The 19,421-nt window shown below is 49.3% G+C and overlaps 1 protein-coding gene across 1 annotated transcript in view; it reads left to right on the forward strand.

The window, feature by feature from the left end:
- COL4A2 (collagen type IV alpha 2 chain) overlaps positions 1 to 19,421 on the forward strand; it is a 191,143-nt gene that overhangs the window by 133,126 nt on the left and 38,596 nt on the right. The window contains exons 18-27 of the mRNA XM_070578491.1: positions 331 to 397; positions 3,924 to 4,034; positions 4,541 to 4,690; positions 9,321 to 9,413; positions 10,209 to 10,372; positions 13,460 to 13,532; positions 13,617 to 13,723; positions 15,228 to 15,429; positions 15,823 to 15,882; positions 17,566 to 17,622. Of these exons, the coding sequence (XP_070434592.1) occupies positions 331 to 397; positions 3,924 to 4,034; positions 4,541 to 4,690; positions 9,321 to 9,413; positions 10,209 to 10,372; positions 13,460 to 13,532; positions 13,617 to 13,723; positions 15,228 to 15,429; positions 15,823 to 15,882; positions 17,566 to 17,622 (1,084 nt within the window). The remainder of the gene's footprint in view (positions 1 to 330; positions 398 to 3,923; positions 4,035 to 4,540; positions 4,691 to 9,320; positions 9,414 to 10,208; positions 10,373 to 13,459; positions 13,533 to 13,616; positions 13,724 to 15,227; positions 15,430 to 15,822; positions 15,883 to 17,565; positions 17,623 to 19,421) is intronic.

Genomic DNA, 19,421 nt, shown 5'->3' on the forward strand with positions numbered 1-19,421 from the left:
AGAGACGTCAAGGCAGCACACGGAATTGTGGGTCTTACAGCTCAGACGGTATCATGTCAGGGTGCAGTTGCATCACCCCTGTTCAGATACCAACGTCAACACAGAATAGCCTGCCCTATGGAAGGCACAGTCTCCTGAGACGCCTGGACTTTGCGCCATAGCGTAGTGGAGATGCTGCCTCAGGCACAGTCTGTGCGTTGATCACTCAGAACAGCCGCTCTGCTGAGCAGACAGTCCACATTCAGCTTTGTTCTTTGGGACTATGCATGTTGTCCAAAACTCCAAAAGGCCGGTCTCACATGCTTCTATTTTCCTCTTTTCTTTCTCCAGGGAGAAGTGGGTGACCGAGGCCTGCCGGGACCGCCTGCCTACTCCCCTCATCCTTCCCTGGGGAAAGGTGTGTGCGTGGTTTCTCTTGCATGTGTACATTACATGTGCGTTCTCTTCTGTTAGGGACGCAGAGTCATGAACTTCCAGGAAAGGTTTTTCTAAGCAAAACAAAACAAAACAAAAAAAAGATGTTTATGATATAAGCTTTGGAGAGTCTTGGTCTCACATACACCTGCTCTCGTGGCTCCAATGTGTTATCACGGAGACACCCTCATTGGTCTCCTCTTCCTGAGAGAGTGCTCCCCACTTTCCAGGTGTGACCCCTCCATTGGGAAGTTCTTTCATGTCTGCGTACCTTGTGCAGATTCTGCACACCTGCACTTTCACTGAAGGAACCAGGCCTTGCACACCGGGCCTCCGTGGCAGCAGTCCCAGCTGCCTTCCCTCACATCTGCTCCAAAAGTACCGAGATGCTGACGCCCCCTGCTCGCCAGTCTAAAACCCGGAATTGATCGTAATCCATAACCTGTAAACAGTCACATCCTTTACACTTCAGGGAACTAAGCCCCCAGATGTTTGCACAGAGCTACGACCTGGGACCATGCTCCCGCTGTCACAGTTGACCACGGGGTGGGGGTGAAGGATTGGGCAGGTGCTGCAGCTCATGCTCCGCTCCTCGTTTTAGCTCAGCCGTCCAAACTGGCCAGAGCAGACTGAAACAGGATTCCAATTCTGTGATTAGAGCAGTGCTCTCTGAGCCTTTTGGAATGTGCATCCTTATAGGTTAAAAAAAAAAAAACGTTTTCAGCACCCCTCTGAATAATCATCTGTATGTTTACTTATGGGTAGTGTATCCGTGTTATAGGGGGTTCCACGAGGGCAGGGGTTTTTGCCTGTGTGGTTCGCTGCTGCATCCGCAGCTTCTAGGACAGCACCAGGCGCTCAGTAAATATTTACCTGAGTGACTGAATGATGCTCATGCGAACATGTATGCATCACACAGGGGTTTTAAAGGGGGAGAGTTTTTATTTTTATTTTTTTATTTTTTTTTTTTTTAAAGATTTTATTTTTTCCTTTTTCTCCCCAAAGCCCCCCGGTACATAGTTGTATATTCTTCGTTGTGGGTCCTTCTAGTTGTGGCATGTGGGACGCTGCCTCAGCGTGGTCTGATGAGCAGTGCCATGTCCGCGCCCAGGATTCGAACCAACGAAACACTGGGCCGCTTGCAGCGGAGCGCGCGAACTTAACCACTCGGCCACGGGGCCAGCCCCAAAGGGGGAGAGTTTTTAAATAAAGATACTGCAGTGTTGTTTCCCGGTGGATGATCGGCCTCAGGCCTCTCATCTGTGTCCCGGGGCCCAGGGCTCACTATCCTGCTCAGGGGCGACCATCCAACCACTTCTGCATATCTTCATCCAACGTCATTGAGAACATAGAACAGAGCAGGGCCGAGGACAAGGTGTCGGGGAGCCCCCTAGAGATCTCTCTCCAGGTTGACTTTGAACCGTTAATGAGTGTATTTTGGATCCATGCTCACACCCGGGAGTCCGCCTCGTGTAGAGCCCGCGCTCGCCTCCTTTCCGTGGGGTCCAGCATGCCTGCCGAGCAGAAACCCCAGGAGACGGAACATGAGGTTGACTTAGTGTTGGTGATTTTGGTGAAGTGGAAATGCTGTCTTTGAGGCTTTGGGAACGTAATATTTAAAATTAATGTTGGCTATCTCTCTTTTTCATTCATCGGAAACGTCACTGACCGGGAGCCCAGAATTGATTTAGTTGGCCTTTTCCACCCTGAATTCCTAGAAACCACACTCAGAAGGTGGATGTTTTAAATTCGTTTTTTCCCAAACTCAGAGTCAGCAAGTCCACCGCTGCGCGTGTTGCCACCTGATGGCTGGCGTCCCTGTGGTGCTGGTGAGCCGAGTGTTCACCGAGCCGCAGTCCAGGGCTCCTCAGGGCGAGAGGTTGGCTAATGAGCAGATCTCCTCAGGGGAGAAAGGAAAATAAATGTCTCCCTTACAAAGTAGCATTGCAGGAGCTTGTCCAAACGCGAAAGTGAGGGAGCTTTGTATCGAAAAAAGAAGGATTGCGAGGTAACTAAAAATAAAAGTAACCTTGCTCTTCTTCCAAACAAATGGGCAGGTCTGCGGTTTTCAATTTGATCTTGTCTCTTTTTATTCCGTGGCTGACGTTTACATAGTGCTTACCGCGTGCCAGGCAATGATCTAAGCTGTTCTAACCGCACTTGTCACTTGATTTACTCCTCCTAACAACCCCATGAGATGGGGACTGATCTTAGCCCCATTTTACTGATGGAGAAATTGAAGCACAGGGAAGTTAAGTAATGTGCCCAGGGTCACGTCTGTAATAAGTGGAGGAACAGGACTCCCACCTGAGCCGCCTGGTTCCAGAGCCCAGACCCTCCCTGGGGTCCCTCATGTGTACAAGGCAATTATGATGCCCAGCAAATCTCCTTATTTTAAGGACTTTCTTTTGAGATTAAAAAATTAAAGATCACATACAGAGTGGTGGCTTTCCTGACAGTTGCTATTATCTGTACGAGAAAACATAATATTCTTTGCTTTTCTCTCGTCTTTCCCAGTTATGTTCCAGAAAAATGTGTTATCCAGTAAAGTGTTGCTATTTACACAGCCGAAGAATGTAGCAAAGAATGTAGCAAAGCCACTTTGTGGTTGTTGGTTTAGGGAGAAGGTTTGTGAGAGCTTTCACATATGTTATCCATCCAGCAAACAGCTATGAAAGGCCTATCGAGGCGGGAGCTGGGGCTCAGGGGAGGAGGGGTTCAAAGAGAATTGGCCCCTCCTCGCCTCTGGCCCCTGGCACCGTGCCTGCTGTGTGGGAGGACTCCTGATCAGATCCTTCCCTTCTTTATCCCCGCTGTAGACTCAGCTCCTGTCCAGCCCGAATTCCCACGACTCCCGTTTGCCTGGACCCCAACTCCAGCCCAAATCCCGCGGAGCACCCCCAGCTCTGCTTGCAGTCTGTCGTTCCCTCTGACTGCCCTTCCGTCAGCCATCCTCTGGCCTCTCCCTGCCCCGTCTCCCATCTGACTTCACCACGTAGGAGGCTCAGCTGTCAGTTGCGGTCTCCGTGAGAGCTGAGCGCCCGTGGGCAGGGTGCTTCACCTCTCTGTAAAGTTGGGGCTGTAATAGCATCCAGGCCACAAAAGCTTTACAGGAATCAGATGGATGTAAAGTGTCTAACGCTGAACCTAGTGCAACAGCTCAAGAATATTGTCTCCTTCCGATATTTTTACTCTCTGTGGCCCCTCAATACCAGATTTTTTCCCCTGAGTAATCTTCTCCTCCTTTGAAACCTCTCTTGTGTCCTCTTGGCATTCTGTGCCTCTCTATTGTTTTATGATATTTACAGGAATCTTGTATCACCCCTATTTGATCAGGAATGAGCTCCTTGAAAACAGGGACACTGTATATTAAACATTTGGACCCCCCCACACACACTTCACGCAATGTTCAGTGAATCCGTAAATACACGTTTAGTGAAAACGGGAGCATCTGTCACGAGTCCTCGACAGCAGTCCTCTTCTTATTCTGGGGTCTGTCTCGGTTCCAGGTGCCAGAGGTGACCCAGGATTCCCAGGAGCCCATGGGGAGCCAGGAACCCGGGGTGAGCCAGGAGACCCTGGCCCGCCAGGCCTCCCTGGCACGTCCATCGGAGATGAAGGTAACGTGGTTCCCTGATGTCAAAACTAAGACCAAAGTACACCCCGTCAGATCTGCCCTCACCCACTGGGCCCTGCTGACTGACCGCATGGCTCTGTCGGGTGCTGCTGTTTCTCATAGACCAAGCGTGGCAGCCCCCGTGGGTCTCGCTACGTGTGGTGGATGTCTTCACAGACCGTTGTACCTGTCACGATACCTCCCTGACTGGGTTAGATTATGCCCTGATGAGTAGCTAGCACGATTCTGTCAGCAGGCCGGAAGAGCACGGCCGTGGTCAAATGTTGCAAAGTGCTGATAGCAACTCTGGGGCGTGATCTGGGGGCAAAGAGAGGGGCATTCGTAAAGTCAAAAAGTGGTGGTGAAATACACCACTGACCTCCACCCCTTAAGCCACTGACTGTACTGTGGATCCTCTGGTCCTGCTGGTGGCCTCCTGTGAGCGGCAGTGCCAGCTCAGCCGGTCAGTGTCAGAAGTCTCACACTGCATGGGTTGCTGTTGCATTTCAGATGAGAAGAGAGGCTTACCAGGCGAAATGGGACCCAAAGGCTTCATAGGAGAGCCAGGCCTCCCTGCGCTCTACCCCGGCCCCCCGGGAGCTGACGGAAAGCCAGGGCTCCAAGGACCCCCAGGGCCCGCCGGACCACCTGGACCCGATGGTAAGTAGAGGGAACCTCCAGGGGGGGCATTCCAGTGCCCAGACAAAGGAGGCTGGCCCCAGCCGCATTTTTACTTGGGTTTTCTGCTCAATAATTCCATGAACTAATGCAGGAGGCAGTGCTTTGGGTGGAGCAGCAGCTCTGGGTGCAAATGGAAAAAGCTGGTGATGGAAGAAGGGCACAGCCTGGCCAACCTGCGTCAACAGTCCCGTGGCTGTTACACACTGAGGGCGGGCTGACTTGCCCTCGGCAAGCGTCTGAGGGGGGCGGTGTGGAAGCAGATGGAAACCGAAAGCTATCGGTGTCTGCGATAGCCCGTACCCCTTCGTCCACAGCGGAGGGCTCACCCTTGACGTGCAGCCTCTCTCTGTTTCACCAATGACTTTAAGTAGGCTCGATAATCTGCCTTCTCAGGCCATGCAGAGCCAAGGCGACAATGGAACAGGTGACTATAGTTGATGACAAGAAGAGATGGCTTCTGTACTTCTGAAAAGAAGTGGCAGCCGTCGGCCAAGGCCGAGATGGATGGCCATGAAAGTCTATACGCTAGACGAGCATGAGAATCTGGGCCCCCCGTGCTCCCTAGGGGCAGCACAGAGTCCCAGCCCGAAGTGGTCGTTCCAGGTCCCCATGTTATCATGGCTCATCTTTTAGTTAGAATGTTCTAAGGAGGCAGGAAAATGTGCACTCTGTATCTTTGAACTTGCCATCAAAAACGGTTATTCTTTTCAGCTTCGAAGTTGAAAGAGTTATGTTTCAGAGGTTGTAACATCTCCTAATGGGAACATTTCATCCCCTCAAGAGATGAGACAAATGAGGCAGTGGAAGAAAACATGAGGTCACAATTTCTTATGTGACATGGACCACATCTAGCAGCCTCTTCTTTTAAAAATATTTGACTTGAAATTCTCTGACATCCCCCTCGATAATCTCTTAGAGCTTCCTCTCTTTGGGGAAGAGCATCGTGTTTGCTGGTGGACAGTGTTTGGACTTGGCTAAGGGGCAAATCCAGGCTTGAATTGCTTTGGAAGTTCCTTCTGTTTGCCGTCTCTGGAACGGAAACTGTTGGGGGTGTTAGAAGCATGTCTACTGTACATCCTTCTTCCATTAAAAACTCAGCTGTCACTTCTCTGATTCCATTTTTGTATTCTACAGAGAATTTTTAAGTTAATGTGGTTCTACTTTTCCAGTTTTCCTTCAACTGGAAAAACCAGATTCTCACATTCTTTAGAAAATTTTTAGGTACAGTTATTTCCCTAGGATTCGCCAAATAGTTTTGAGCAGTGTTATCTGTAATATTTTTAATTATCCTGGAAGTAACATTTATTACTGTGACATCTGGGATAATGGCTAAGTTTCTATGAATATTATATTTCCTAAGTAAGTGGTATCTGTTGAGTTTTCCTTTTTTGGCAACAGAACATGATGTGTTAAAAATGAAAGCATAATTCCATTTTGAGAAAGACACAGTCACACGTTGTCTTGCTTTATAAATCTTGCTTAGTAAATCTATGATTTACTAACATAATTCATCTGTAAACAAATTAATTTCTGGTCCATGTTGTAGACTGAAGGGGGAATTTACAAAACAGGTGGAATGGTATCCAATAAATTGTATCAACCTAAAATTTTAAAAGCACACAACTTAAGTTCTCCTTGAAATATTTATTTTACCCTGTGAGACACATTGTTTCCAGATTACTTTTTTAAAAGTTATCTCTTGTACAAAAAGTAGCCAACCATAATGGCCTTTTAAAACATTTTTGTGTATAGTCATAATTTAACATCGGTGACCTAGATTCCCACAGAGTTCTTAACTTTTCCCTTATAGTGAAACTGTTGGATTCTTTTCTTGTTAACTGCATTTCATCCTGTTTTATGTGCTGCTACTGATGAAAACCAGAATTTTTAGTCTTCTGCGGTTCCAGCAAAATCAAGCTGTGAAGTCAGTCTTCTTTCTGAGCTAAATATCTTGCTTCCTCCTTGGTCCAGCTCAGTTCACTAAATCGAGTATTGAGGCAGTTCCATTGTGTTCTAGAGTAAGTCAAATGCTGCCTGGTTTGTGATGGCCCTTGGCCTCTTCAGAAAAATCGTGTGGAAAACATCTAAGAGGCACACTGCTATTCTATAGGACTTGTTTGAAGTTATTAGTTTATTAGCTAACGAAAAAACACCCTAGGAGAGAGGAAGGATGGCACCTTAAGATGGCCATATGAGGCTTTTGGACAGATTTGCAAACACTATAAGGAACCCCCACCGTCTCATTGTTCACATGTACAAGGCCAACATCCCTGAAGTATCTGTGATTAAATAACCACCTTCTGATACGGTGCTTTTCCTAACACGTGGGGAGAACTTGGAGATAAAATAAAGCCCACAGAGTCCACCACTGGACTGAAATGCTCCTGACCCACTCACCAGTGACCCGCGGAGCCGCATCTGGGCTGCCGTTTTGCTCCCCGGCAGCCTGTCAGCCTCACAGGATGCAGTGGCATCCTCCTTCACACACGCTCCTCTTGGCCTCCCATGACGCCCCGCCGTCTGTGCCTCTTGTTGTCTCCTGGCCTGTCCTTTCTAAGGCTCCTTGGCTGGCTCTTACTTCTTCATCCCCTCTGCCCATCCAGGGACAGTGGAGTTCCTTGAAGTCCAGTCTTGGCCCTTCTCTGTGTACTCGCCACCTAGATAAACCCATCCATTCCCATGAACCTAAATATGAGCTCCATGCCAGCACTCCCTAATTGTGTCTCTAGCCTAGACTCATACGAACTATTCACCTGTCGCATAGTCACCACTGTGTGTCTGGTGACCATGTGTGTCCAGAAGTGAACTCTGGATCTCCTGCTCCCCGACTCCCGGCCCAACATGCCCCTCTCCTGGGCCTCGCCCATCTCTACAAGCCCGGGCGCTCAGGCCAGAGCGCACCCACACTCTGCATCCATCGCCGAGTCCCGGAGATTCTGCCTCTTGAATCTCGGATCTGTCCGTTGCTCTTCATTTTGCTGCCTTTGTCCTAATTGAAGCCCCCACGCTTAGTCAGCTGGAAGAGCAGCCCACACTTGAGCAGCTTCCATTCCTTCTCTCTCCAGTCAATTGTCTACACAGCCAGCCGGTCCTTTTACATGTAAATTAGACTGTGTAACTTCCCTCCTCAAAACCCTTTAATGGCTTCCTATTGCCCTTGGGCTAAAATGCAATCCCTGCCTTTCCTCCTACCTCAGGGACTTAGGCATGCTTATCCTCTCTCTGGAACATCCCCTCCGCCCCTCTTGGCTGGCTCGGTTTTATTCTCTAGTGAAGGGTCAACTTCCTCAGAAAGGGCTCTTCTGACACCTGTCCCCAGCTGCAAACCGGCTTCTCCCCGTTACTTTCTCTGAAGGCTGCTCTTCTCACAGCTCTGGCTGTCGCTGCAAATTCTGTGTCGCTGTGTTTACTAAGGTGTGTCTGATGCGTGTCTCCACATCTGAACTGTAAGCTCCCTGAAGGCCTGTCAGTTTTGTTTCCAACTGTATACACAGTACCTGGCATGCTGCTGGGCTAGCATAGGCGCTGGATAAATGTTGATGAATGAACAGATAGATGGATGGATGTATGAATGAGAGACATTGTCACATATGTAGTAAGAACAAATCACACAGGACAGTAGTCATTGCCACCTTTCCATAAAGATTTATCCTTCCCCAAAGCGATCTGACATTCAGATTCTGGCGTCATTTTCCCAAGCAGATGGCAAAAAGTTTTAAAATTCGGTGTTTTCCTCTCCTTCCTGCCTTCTTAATCTCCTCGTCCTCTCCTCCTCTCAGGTCCCCTGGGGTGGCTATGGCAACACGTATTTTAATTTGTTTGGAGGAGTTCTGTTGGATCCACGGAGCTGTGGGCGCTGCAGGGTTTGCAGTGAGGAGGACAGAACCAGTCAGGCAGACAGACGGACAGCCGGAGTCCATGCACGGCAGGGATGTTTCCTGGGCACGCGCAGCCCCAGTCTTACCACAAGGTGGTGCTCCTCTCGAGGGTGACACAGAGAGTTTGGTTGGCTTTTAGAGTCTCCCTCTCACACCTTTGCAGACGACGACGCAGGGCTTCTGAAGCCCCCTGATGCTAGCCGTGGGGGTGCGGGTCCGGAGTGGGGAGGTGAGCACGCAGAATCCAGATGAGTCACAAGTGATCTGCATTAATGACACCAACCCACGTGTGCACGTGCATGTGCGTGCGCCCTTTCCGGGACAGGATGGACTAGGGAACCGAGTTCATGTTAATATCTTATTTTGTTTTGCTTTTGTCTTTTGGGGAACCAGAAGTTGTGGGAGTGCCAGAATCCAAGGCTTTAGCACATAAGTAAAACACGGGGTCAAAAAATCACAACCTTTCTTTGGATTCAACATTTATCAAAAGTAAAGATTTTCTTCTCTAGACTTTTTTTTCCTAGACGTCTCTAGATGTCTTTCCATCCCTGAAAGCTGTGGCCTCCAGTCTCCGTGGCTTCTGAAGAGGAATTTTGGAGTGGAATTGGGGCTGGGGTCGTTCTTACCCGATGTGGGGAGACTTTTCTGGAAACCTTCCAGCACGGGGCTCAGCGGGATGCGGGGTCCCGCATGCTGTGCTAACGTGCTATCCTTCTGGGTCTTCTCCTTAGGTTTCCTTTTCGGCCTTAAAGGAACAGGAGGGACAGCGGGCTACCCCGGGCCTTCTGGTTTCCCTGGGGCTCGTGGACAGAAAGGATGGAAAGGTAAGAGCCTAGGGAAGGAGGGAGAAGGCTGGAGAGACAACCTGGGCCCCAGTCCACGTCCCCCTCCTCACTGTTCAGACGTGAAAACGACCCTGTTTCCTGCCGGCGCCTCCCGGTGGATAGCACCCTGGAGCAAGGCTGGGCACCCAGCACGCAGTCGCTCACCCTCCTCTGTCCTCAGTCTGCCGTCTGTGTCAGTGGGTTCCAGGGAGCACGGAGCCGGGTACAGGACAAAGACCGTGAGCAGCGATGTCTTAGGCTGAACTGACACGACTCCTCTGAGTACTCAGCTCCAAGGCGATGTGACGGGCTCCGGCCGTGGCAGGTGCTTGTGGACCAATCACCTGGTGACCCGACAGGACTCCCTGAGTTAGGGATCACTTAGCGCGAGGAGGCTGAGACTCAGGAATGACGGACCTGCCCGTCGCCTCACTCCCACCTGGTGGTAGAGGGGCAGTTGGAACCAGCTGTCCTTGTGTCCCCTTCCGTCTCCATTTGGGGGACACTGCCCCTAGATCAATACCCTTTCCAGAGAAGGACCGGCCCGGGCGGCCCCTTCTCTGCGAGGTTCTCGGGGCTCCACTGTGGCAGCTGCTCAGCTCTCCCATCCCTGAGTGTGAGTAGCCCGTTCTGGCATTTAACCACACCCAGACCTTTCTGGTGTATGTGGGATGTGTGGGTGCCTCAGCGCCCAGGGACCGACTGCAGGAATCAGACCTCTGTGGAGGAGCCGAGAAGAGTGTTCATCTGCTGCACAAGTGAATAACGAGTCCCTCCCTCTTGCTCACGTGGCAGGTGACGCCGGCGACTGCAGATGTGTAGAGGGTGATGAGTTCGTCACGGGTCTGCCGGGGCTACCAGGGCCCAAGGGCTTTCCAGGCATCAATGGGGAGCCGGGCAGGAAAGGGGGCCAAGGAGATCCTGGCCAGCACGGCATCCCTGGGTTCCCCGGGTTCAAGGTGAGAGACCACTTCTGTCACAAAGCTGATGACATGTCCTTGACACTTAGCCCCATTCTTTTATTCTTGGCTTTTATTTATTGAATTAACACATCTTTAGACCAGCAACACACACATACCTGATGCTCCATTTAAAAAAGCCACGTACTCCAAGAGGAACCTTGAAAACCTTTGCTGGAGGGAATGTGAAATGGTGCAGCCGCTGTGGGAAACAGTTCGATGATTCCTCAAAAAGCTAAACATAGAGTTATCATGGGACCCAGAAAGGCCACTCCTAGGTGTAGACCCAGGAGAAATGAAAACACATGTCTACACAAAATCTTGTACACAAATGTTCATAGCGGTATTAATAATAAAAGCCAAAAAGTAGAAACAACCCAAATGTCCATCAACTGATGAATGGATAAACAAAACATAATCTACCCATACGATGGAATCTTATTCAGCCATAAAAAGGAATGAAGTTCTGGTCCGTGCCACGATGTGGATGAACCTCAAAAATGTTACACTTAGTGAAATACAGCAGACACAAAGGAACGCATATTACATGATGCCATTCATATGAAATGTCTAGAACAGGCCGATCTAGAGACAGGAAGTAGGTTGGTGGTTCCCAGGGGCGGGGGGAAGGGGGGAATGAGTATTTAAGGGGTATGAGTATGGGGTTTCTTTTCAGAGTGGTGAAAACGTTCTGGAATTAGATCATAGTGATGATTGCACAACCTTGGGAAAATACTAAAAACTGCTGAATTGTATGCTTTAAAATGGTGAATTTTATGGTATATGAATATCTTTTTTTAAAACTTCTATCATTTTGAATGTAAAGCATCTTACTTTTTGAGGATTCACCTCTTCAAATTGAGTGTAGAACTGATTTCACTTTTTGTGAAGGCTCCGCTAACCCAATAAAAAGAGAAACTTCCAAGTATCATGAATTTACTTTGGATGGATGGATAAAATTCCCTGCCTACAGATTCCCTGTGGATATCAGCTAAGTGGACTTTATTTCACGCCTTATGAAAATGTCCACTGGAGATAGATCTCTCTTCCATGACGGGTTTTAACTAACCAATGATTTCAAAGCAAATTTCAGATAAAGGCAAAAAAAATGTTTATATATATATATATATATACATATATATATTTTATTTTTTACTCAAAAAGAGGACTGCAGGAGATTTATAAAATGAAAAGTGTATCGTTTTATATGTTCAGCAATAGAGGAAAAATTGCTCAGGATGCTTGGCCAGCGACGGTTAGAATGATGTGGCTCCACGACATGGTGCAGGGGAATTGTCACCACACAGAGCTGCTGGTGCAGAAAGTGGTGACCCCTAGTTGCTTCATGGCGCGGGAGCTTTGCGGGTGAAAATAAGATCCATGGCACCTCTCAGCTCCATGCCCCGAGCTTTCTCAGAAAATGAATACAGTCATGCACCCATAACGATACTTCGGTCAACGATGGGCTCCATGTGCGACGTCGGTCCCATAAGATTGGCACCATAGAGCCTGGGTGTGTAGTAGGCTACACTGTGTAGATTTGTGTACGTACTCTGTGATGTTCACCCAGTGAGGAAACCGCCTGACGATGCATTTCTCAGAATGTGTTCCCATCCTTAAACGACACGTGACTGTCGTTTTATCCAACTGAAAATAGTAGGTGCTACATTTTATCCCAGTCTAAAAATGATACTGTCTCCAAATCGTGGCTGTCTAAGCATGTGAAAGTGTGTGTAGTGAGAATCACAAACTTAATAATGGCAAACTGGTAGGGTCTTTAGTTGTTTATAAAATGATTGAATGCTTCCTAGAAGCCAAACAGCTCCCATTTTGTGCACCTGGAACGTCCAATATCTTCCCAGAGCACATGCGTTCCCCAGCCGTATCGGGCACACACCCACAGCACTTCTGTGCCAACACCTCGGGTACTGTGTGTGTTGCATTTACTGATATGTTTGTGTGCCTGGCAACCCCCCTGCAGTAGGAATGCCTGAGAGGGTTTTCTGTTTTTTCACATCCGTGCTGAGAGAGTCTGGCAGAGTACTTGAAGGATGGGAGTCGGCCAATAGATAAATTCACCCGTCCTTCCATCCATCTGCCCAACACCTATTTCTTGAGCACCGTCTGTGTGTGAGACACTGTCCTGGATACTGAAAGAATGTCACCCTTTTCTGCCAAGAACTCAATCAGCACATCTAGTGTGTTTGGAATATATGAGAGAGAGACGGAGAAAGGAACTCATAATCACTTGTAGCATTCCATTTAATTAAGCCAACACTAAAAGCTCTCATCTTCTTGCAAATAACAACAACCAAGATTTGCCCAAAAGTAGCCTTTCATGTATATTAAAATACATCCTGAACCGTTAACCTGCTCCTTTCTGCTGACTGGAAGACTTCACTAGATTTTATAGCCTAAAATGTGAGTGTCCTTGCAGTAAGCTTGTCTCAAAAGTGCGTTTGTTTCCAACCTTAATTTCAGTTTGGAAGACAAGCTGTCAGTGAAATACTCTGTTGTTCTCAACTTTGAATGATCACAAATTTCCATCCTTTGTACTTGGAAGCTGGTTGCCTGCTCGGATCCTAAATAACTGCAGTTGGAGTTAGCAACCGTGTAATTTAGATCGTTGCTTCTCAAAAGTCCCTGAGGATGTGAATCCCTGGGACTTTGTGGAAATACAGATTCTGGTTCGGGTGCCTCGGGTGGGGCGTGAGGTTCTGCGTTTCTAGCAAGCTCCCAGAAGAGGCTGATGCTGTGGTCCGTGGACCACACTTTGAGTAGCAAGGTTCTGGTTTTCACTGTCCAGCCATGTGTGATGACTTCCATGAAATTTTAATTATTTAAAATTAAAAATTCAGTTCTTCAGTCCCACTGGCCACATTCAGGTCCTCAATAGCCATTTGTGCTTGGTGGCCTCTGGATCGGACAGCCGGGTCTGGAGCATCTCTAGACTGCAGAGAGTTCTTCTGAACTGTTCTGGGCTTCATAATGGGTAATAGCCCTCAAGTTGTATAGATGGAAAATCATCGTCTTATCGATGTCCTTAACAGTATGAAGGAGGAAGACATTTTGTCTTTGTTTCCACAGGGAGCCCCTGGTGACATTGGACCTCCTGGGCCCAAAGGAGTGAAGGGAGATTCCAGAACAGTAACCACCAAAGGTCAGTCTTCTGTGGCCAAGCAGTCCTTGGGCCGTGTATCCTCTGGCACTGGATAAGTAGATTCACACCGTAATCCTTTCCCAGGTGAGAGGGGACAGCCAGGTGTCCCAGGGGTGCCTGGAATGAAAGGTGACGACGGCATCCGGGGGCGTGACGGGCTCGATGGATTCCCAGGCCTTCCGGGGCCCCCTGTGAGTAGCCACGCGTGTGGGACCGGCTCAGCCCTCATCCTGACCAGTCCTGTCCTTAAACACTTGAGAAGCGAACGGTGCTGGCACTGCAGTAAAACTCCCAGTGCAGCCGGCTTGATTTGAATGAGTAGAAACCATACTTTTTTAGGAAACAGTGAGTTAGGCTGGAGCCAAGCCCACAGTGAACATTTAAAAGTTAAGGAGTAAACAAATATTGCTCCTGGTGTAACATAGAACCAGAGCCTCCCAAATCGAATGTTCTAAAGTAGGGGGCTGCTGTTCTCCTCTGTTATTAAGAGCCAGCGCTCAAACCCACCGTGTCTGGTCCCAGTCCAGTGGCTTTGTCAGCGTGCATGCTCCTTCCTTGCTTGCTGGAATCTCTAAGCTGTGAAGGTAAACATCTGCCTTGAGAAACCTCAGTGAGCACCCCCAGAACGCTCCCCAGTCGTCATCGTTGTCATCACTGTCCACTATCTAAGCTTGGTGCCCCGTCATTTGATCTCTGCAGCAGACCTGGGAGATGGAAAGTCCTGTGCTTATCATTACATGCTTATTAAAGAAGCCAGAATGCGGAGGCTGTGTGGTTTGATCAGGGCATTTCAAACACAGAGAGCTTGGTCATTAATCAGTGACCGTCCCACTAGCTCATGCCTTTGAAAATGCAGGAGAAGAATAACCTCACTGGACAGCAGCATTTCACTTCCTAGACGCTGCTGCCTACTTGCCTCTGGAATATCCTGGGCTCATTTCACGGCTTGGGTGGGTGGGCTGGGACTTATCTGCATGACTATTGTACCAGCTCAGTTCAGATAGCTCACCATAAAGCCAGGGCCCCCGGGTTTGCCTGTGACCCTGCCCACATCATTCCTCCGACGTTCCCGATTCTTGGAGCCCCCTCCGCGTTTATCACCCCCTCACCCACCCCATGTCCTGCACCTGGTCAGTGGCTCCATCACCAGGACGTGGTGTTGCTGAGTGCCTCCCAGCTCCCTGCTTTTCTGATCCTGTCCTCTCTCCTTATTTCTGATGACCACACTGCTCTTTCTTTCTTGTCCAAAGTAAAGAATTCCTTTCCTTTAACAATGCATTAGCCTTGTGAATAGTCAATGTGTCACAAATGCCTAATCATAGCAGTAAAGTAATGTGTTTCTACTCCCATTTATCCAAATCTGTGCCTAAGTGTTCTCATGCAGAATTCTTCCTGTGAATGAAGGTCTGAATCGAGGGAGGGGCGCTAGTGGTTTGGAAAGAGAAAAATAAATATTCAAACAGATTTGTGTGCCTGCCAGAACTATCTTCTATTGTGTTGCTTATGATTGTTGTAAAAACCTGTCCATCTTCCTGGGCTTTGGTTAGACCCTGACTGTAGGTTCATGCTAGTCTCTGCTGTCTTTCTGCTCTGTGTCTGTGGCACGGAATTCAGGAGAGTGAGCAAAGGGAACTGAGATATGGCTGTCTTTGAGGTTTATATATCCTTTAAGAGATCAACCAAATTTTCTCCCAGGGTGATGGCATCAAAGGACCCCCAGGGGACACAGGTCACCCAGGAGCACCCGGCACGAAGGGCATTCCAGGAGAAAGGGGTCCTCCAGGATTGGGCCTGCCAGGCCCCAAAGGCGAGCATGGTTTCCCCGGAGATGCTGGATTCCCTGGACCACCAGGCCTCCCCGGGCCTCCTGGCCCCCCAGGCTCTCCAGGACTCCTAGGTATGGAGGAGTCGTCTCTTTTACCTTTCAAAGTCAGGAGACGCTGTTGGTACTTCCACATCCACTGTTCTTCTTTGGCAATATCTAAATTCCCCAGGGGTCACATGAGCGCACTGCCTGTGTTGCACCATCAGTTCTTAGCACATACACCGACACCCAGCCGTGGGGTTTTCCGGGCCCACCAGCCTCCTCTCACCACTTGGAACACGGGGCCCCTCCCTCTATTGCTGAAGCCATGGGGGCTCTGCACGGAAGTTCAGAAATGGGCCTTGATCCCCTTCCCAGGGACCCACATGCCTTCCCACCACTGCCAACACACCCACACCCATGGATGCGTTAGTAGCTTTCGGTGTTCCAAAACTGCCTCACTCTCTCGTTGTGTCTCACTCCCAGATTGTGATGCAGGCGTGAAAAGACCCATCGGAGGTGACGGACAGGAGACTGTCCAGCCAGGTACTGTAATGACGATCTTTGGCTTTAGGACTCTTTAAGACATCTGGTTTATAAGGTATGTGACTCTCCACCAACTGCTGTGAGCTCCTGCAGTGTGCGTTTAGCTGCAGTGAGAAATACAAGTACGTGCAAAACTTGGGGCTGGAAGCCCGTCCCCTTCAGCTGAGAGTCACAGGAAAGACGGGCGTAAGACACATGGTGGTACCAAGTCCACCCACCGATGTAAAGCGCATTTGCACCCGTTTATGACATTGGCGGGAACTCAACAGGTGGGTATTTTCGCACTTAAAATATGTGCACAAAATATATATACATCTCTTTGTCCATATGTGTGTAAAGGACAACCATGAGTATTTGCTGGTTATATAGGGTGAAGAGTGAGTCCAAATACATGTCAGAAGAGAAAGATTTGGTCTAGTGATCCGTGCACACTAGAAAGAGCAAGGATTGACAGAGAACAGGAGGCCATGTAGGTGACCCTGAGCCAAGGCTCAGTGGTGGGCAGGAGAAGGGAGACTCCAGAAGTTGACCTGGCTGGTGTTGGAGAGGTGAAATGGGAAGCCAGGGAGAGAGATGAGTCCTAGATACAAAGGGAATGCAACCTCAGTCAGGATTTTGAACAGAAAAGCAAAGAGGATGAGTTTTGCACAGTTTCAGGCAGTAGCAGAACATTTGGATGGTAGCAGGTCACACATGGCAGTTGAAAGTTTGGCGGTAACTCTCAAGATAAAAGTCAGGGCTGGAGAAGCAGCGTCAGCATCTGTGGGTCCCCTGCAGGAGGTTGCAGTTGAGGTGTGGGAAGGGAAGGGAACAGGCCCTCAGGGCAAGGGCGCAGAGCTGGAAGGGCAAGACGGCAGCTTTGGGAGACTAGCCAATCATGGAGATGTGGGGAGGCCCCTGGGTGGGAGGCTCTGTGGGCTGGAGGCCGTGTGCCCTGCAGACTTCCGGTTCCTTCCTCTTTGTGACCTCGGCTGGCCAGTTTGCACCTCCTGTACCTCTAGTGTGGCAGAGGAGGCCAAGCTTCTGCAAACTTTGGCCATTCAGTCAGGCCAAGAGAGGAGCCCAGCCAAGTTGCAGGCAAACAGACAAAGGACGTCTCGAAGAATTGCTGTGCCTGCAAGGGGGCTCTCTCAGACAAAGGCCAGACAACAAAATCCTTCTGCTTACATGTCACTGTCCTTGGCCACACCAACCAGAAGCGGCTGCCACCCTGGCTTCATTTTGCACAGCTCAGAGCAGCTAATTGCTGTGGCTAATTCTGAAAGTATGTGGAGTCACAAAGGAGAAGTCAAAGAATTCCTTTTGAAATCGAAAGCTTTCTCCATCCACTGGTGGGCATTTCCAGACAAAGAGAGGCATTCACAGTGACTGGCTGGGGAGGACACAGATTAAGTCAGTGTGCCGAGGGAATGTCCTAAAAGAGGGCATGAATCATTTGCCAGCACAGTGCCAGTTTGTATTTGACTGGACTTAACTTGATTTGCATTTTATATTAATATTCTGATTTCATTACATGATGAAAATTAAACTTTTATTTACATCAGAATTAAGATTAATTAAATCATTCAATTATTCCGATCATCAAATGGTAGCCAGTTTTCATGGCTGGTGCTTTCAACCCAGAGCCATGAGACTGGATATTAAAGATTGCTCTGGTTCATCTCTTTTCCTCTCTCTTCCCAGGTTGTGTTGGAGGGCCCAAGGGATCGGCAGGCCAGCCAGGACCCCCAGGCCCCACAGGTAAGGTGCTCCAGAAAACTGGAGAGCACTTCTAGCCTTCCTCCGTGTGTCTTCAGTTTTCTTCTCTCCTCCTTGTACATCTTTCCTCTGCCCCATGCCTTCCTCCCTACCTAGACGTCTCTGTGCCTCAGACTGTGGTAGCTTCTACAGGAGGCAGCTTTGCTCATCACTTTAGAAAAATGTATGTGTTCATTGACACCTAGTTGAACCCCAAGCTAAAAGAGAAAATTCTTGGTGCCAGCCCGGTGGCGTAGTGGTTACGTTCGCGTGCTCCACTTTGGTGGTCCAGGGTTCGCAGGTTCGGATCCCAGGCACAGACCTAGCACCACTCGTCAAGCCATGCTGTGGCAGGCGTCCCACACATGAAGTAGAGGAAGTTTGGCACAGATGTTAGCTCAGTGACAATCTTCCTCAAGCAAAAAGAGGGAGATTGGCAACAGATGTTAGCTCAGGGCCAATCTCCCTCACAAAAAAATAAATTAAGTAAGTAAATAAAAGAAAAAATTCATGCCACACAGAACTCAGCCTTAGCCGTGGCGCATACCTTGGTGGACACCCAAAGAGCGTCAGAGACTGACTCGTGACCTAAGATGGGAAAGGAGGCTTGTCGCTGTGTATGTTTCTTTTATCCCTTTGTGTCCCAGATATATAGGAAGAACCTACGAGAGAGGTTTGTTTCTTCTGGGTTTTGACTGAGAGGAAAACAGAAATAAACAAGGCTAGGAGTTTGTCTCTAGAGTCTGGAAGGAACCGGGCTTTTCTTTGTCTGCTGACACAGGCCAGTCACCCCACTCAAGAGCCCGGGTGAAATACGTCAGGCTTCTCTGTAACAGATTCCAGTGTCGAGAGCTGTCCGTGCGCCCACTCGTGGCGTGGCCTTTCCAGAGAGAACAGATGGGCCAGGGCGGCCACAGTGGGTCAGTGCCGTCCAGATGTCTGTGTCGGTCATCCCAGGACAAGCGAGTCCTCGGACAGCCCCAACCCATAGGAGGTCAGCCGGGAGGATTGTGCTTTTGCTTTCTCTCCTCCTCTGACAGGTGGGGCAAGGGAGAGCCACTCCCTCACCCACCAAGGAAGTCGCTCAGATAATTCGGTGTTGAGAGCGTGAGATGCGAGGACAGAGCCTGCCTTGGCGTCTACTTCCACCACTAATTAGCGGGGGGCCTTGGGCGTCCCCTGATTCTTTCTGGGCCTTAGTCTCCTCACCTATACTGGAATAATCCTGCAGGCGGTCTAGACTCTTCCTACTTTGCAATTGGTGCCCCTAATACTGCCCATAATATGCTGTGAGTAAGGTCCTATATAAACTATAAAGTGCGGAGCTTGTGTGGGACAACCCACAAAATTAGAAAGGTGTGTTGACTTATCATGTGCATCCTGCACCCTAAGGGCATCTTCCAGGTGCACAGTGTCTGCAGGATCTGGGGACGACAGGACGACACACACAGTGTCGTTTGCACCATGAAGCAGAATTAACCGTGCATGTGTTGTCTTCTGAGAACTGAGCAGGCATCTTCCTCACTCTGTTATCCACGGGTGCTTTGTGACCTTCTCTCTGCTCCAGCTCCGGAGGGGTCTGTCCGCCCGTGGATTCCAACTCAGGCGCTAAATACGACGTCCCCCCAGAGGGTGACAGCTGCTGGGGGAGGGGCCCGCGTGGGGGCTCAGAGACTGCAGTGGGACAGGCTTCGGTGCAACTGGATGGAAGCAGGGCCCAACATATCCAGGAATTGGGTGGACTTGCAAAAAGGATCTTTCGTGCCTCCTACACATAGTGATCTCGTGGGAGTGACATGGCC

The sequence above is a fragment of the Equus przewalskii genome, chromosome 16 (genome assembly GCF_037783145.1).
Source record: "Equus przewalskii isolate Varuska chromosome 16, EquPr2, whole genome shotgun sequence".
In the NCBI taxonomy this organism is placed as follows: Eukaryota; Metazoa; Chordata; class Mammalia; order Perissodactyla; family Equidae; genus Equus; species Equus przewalskii.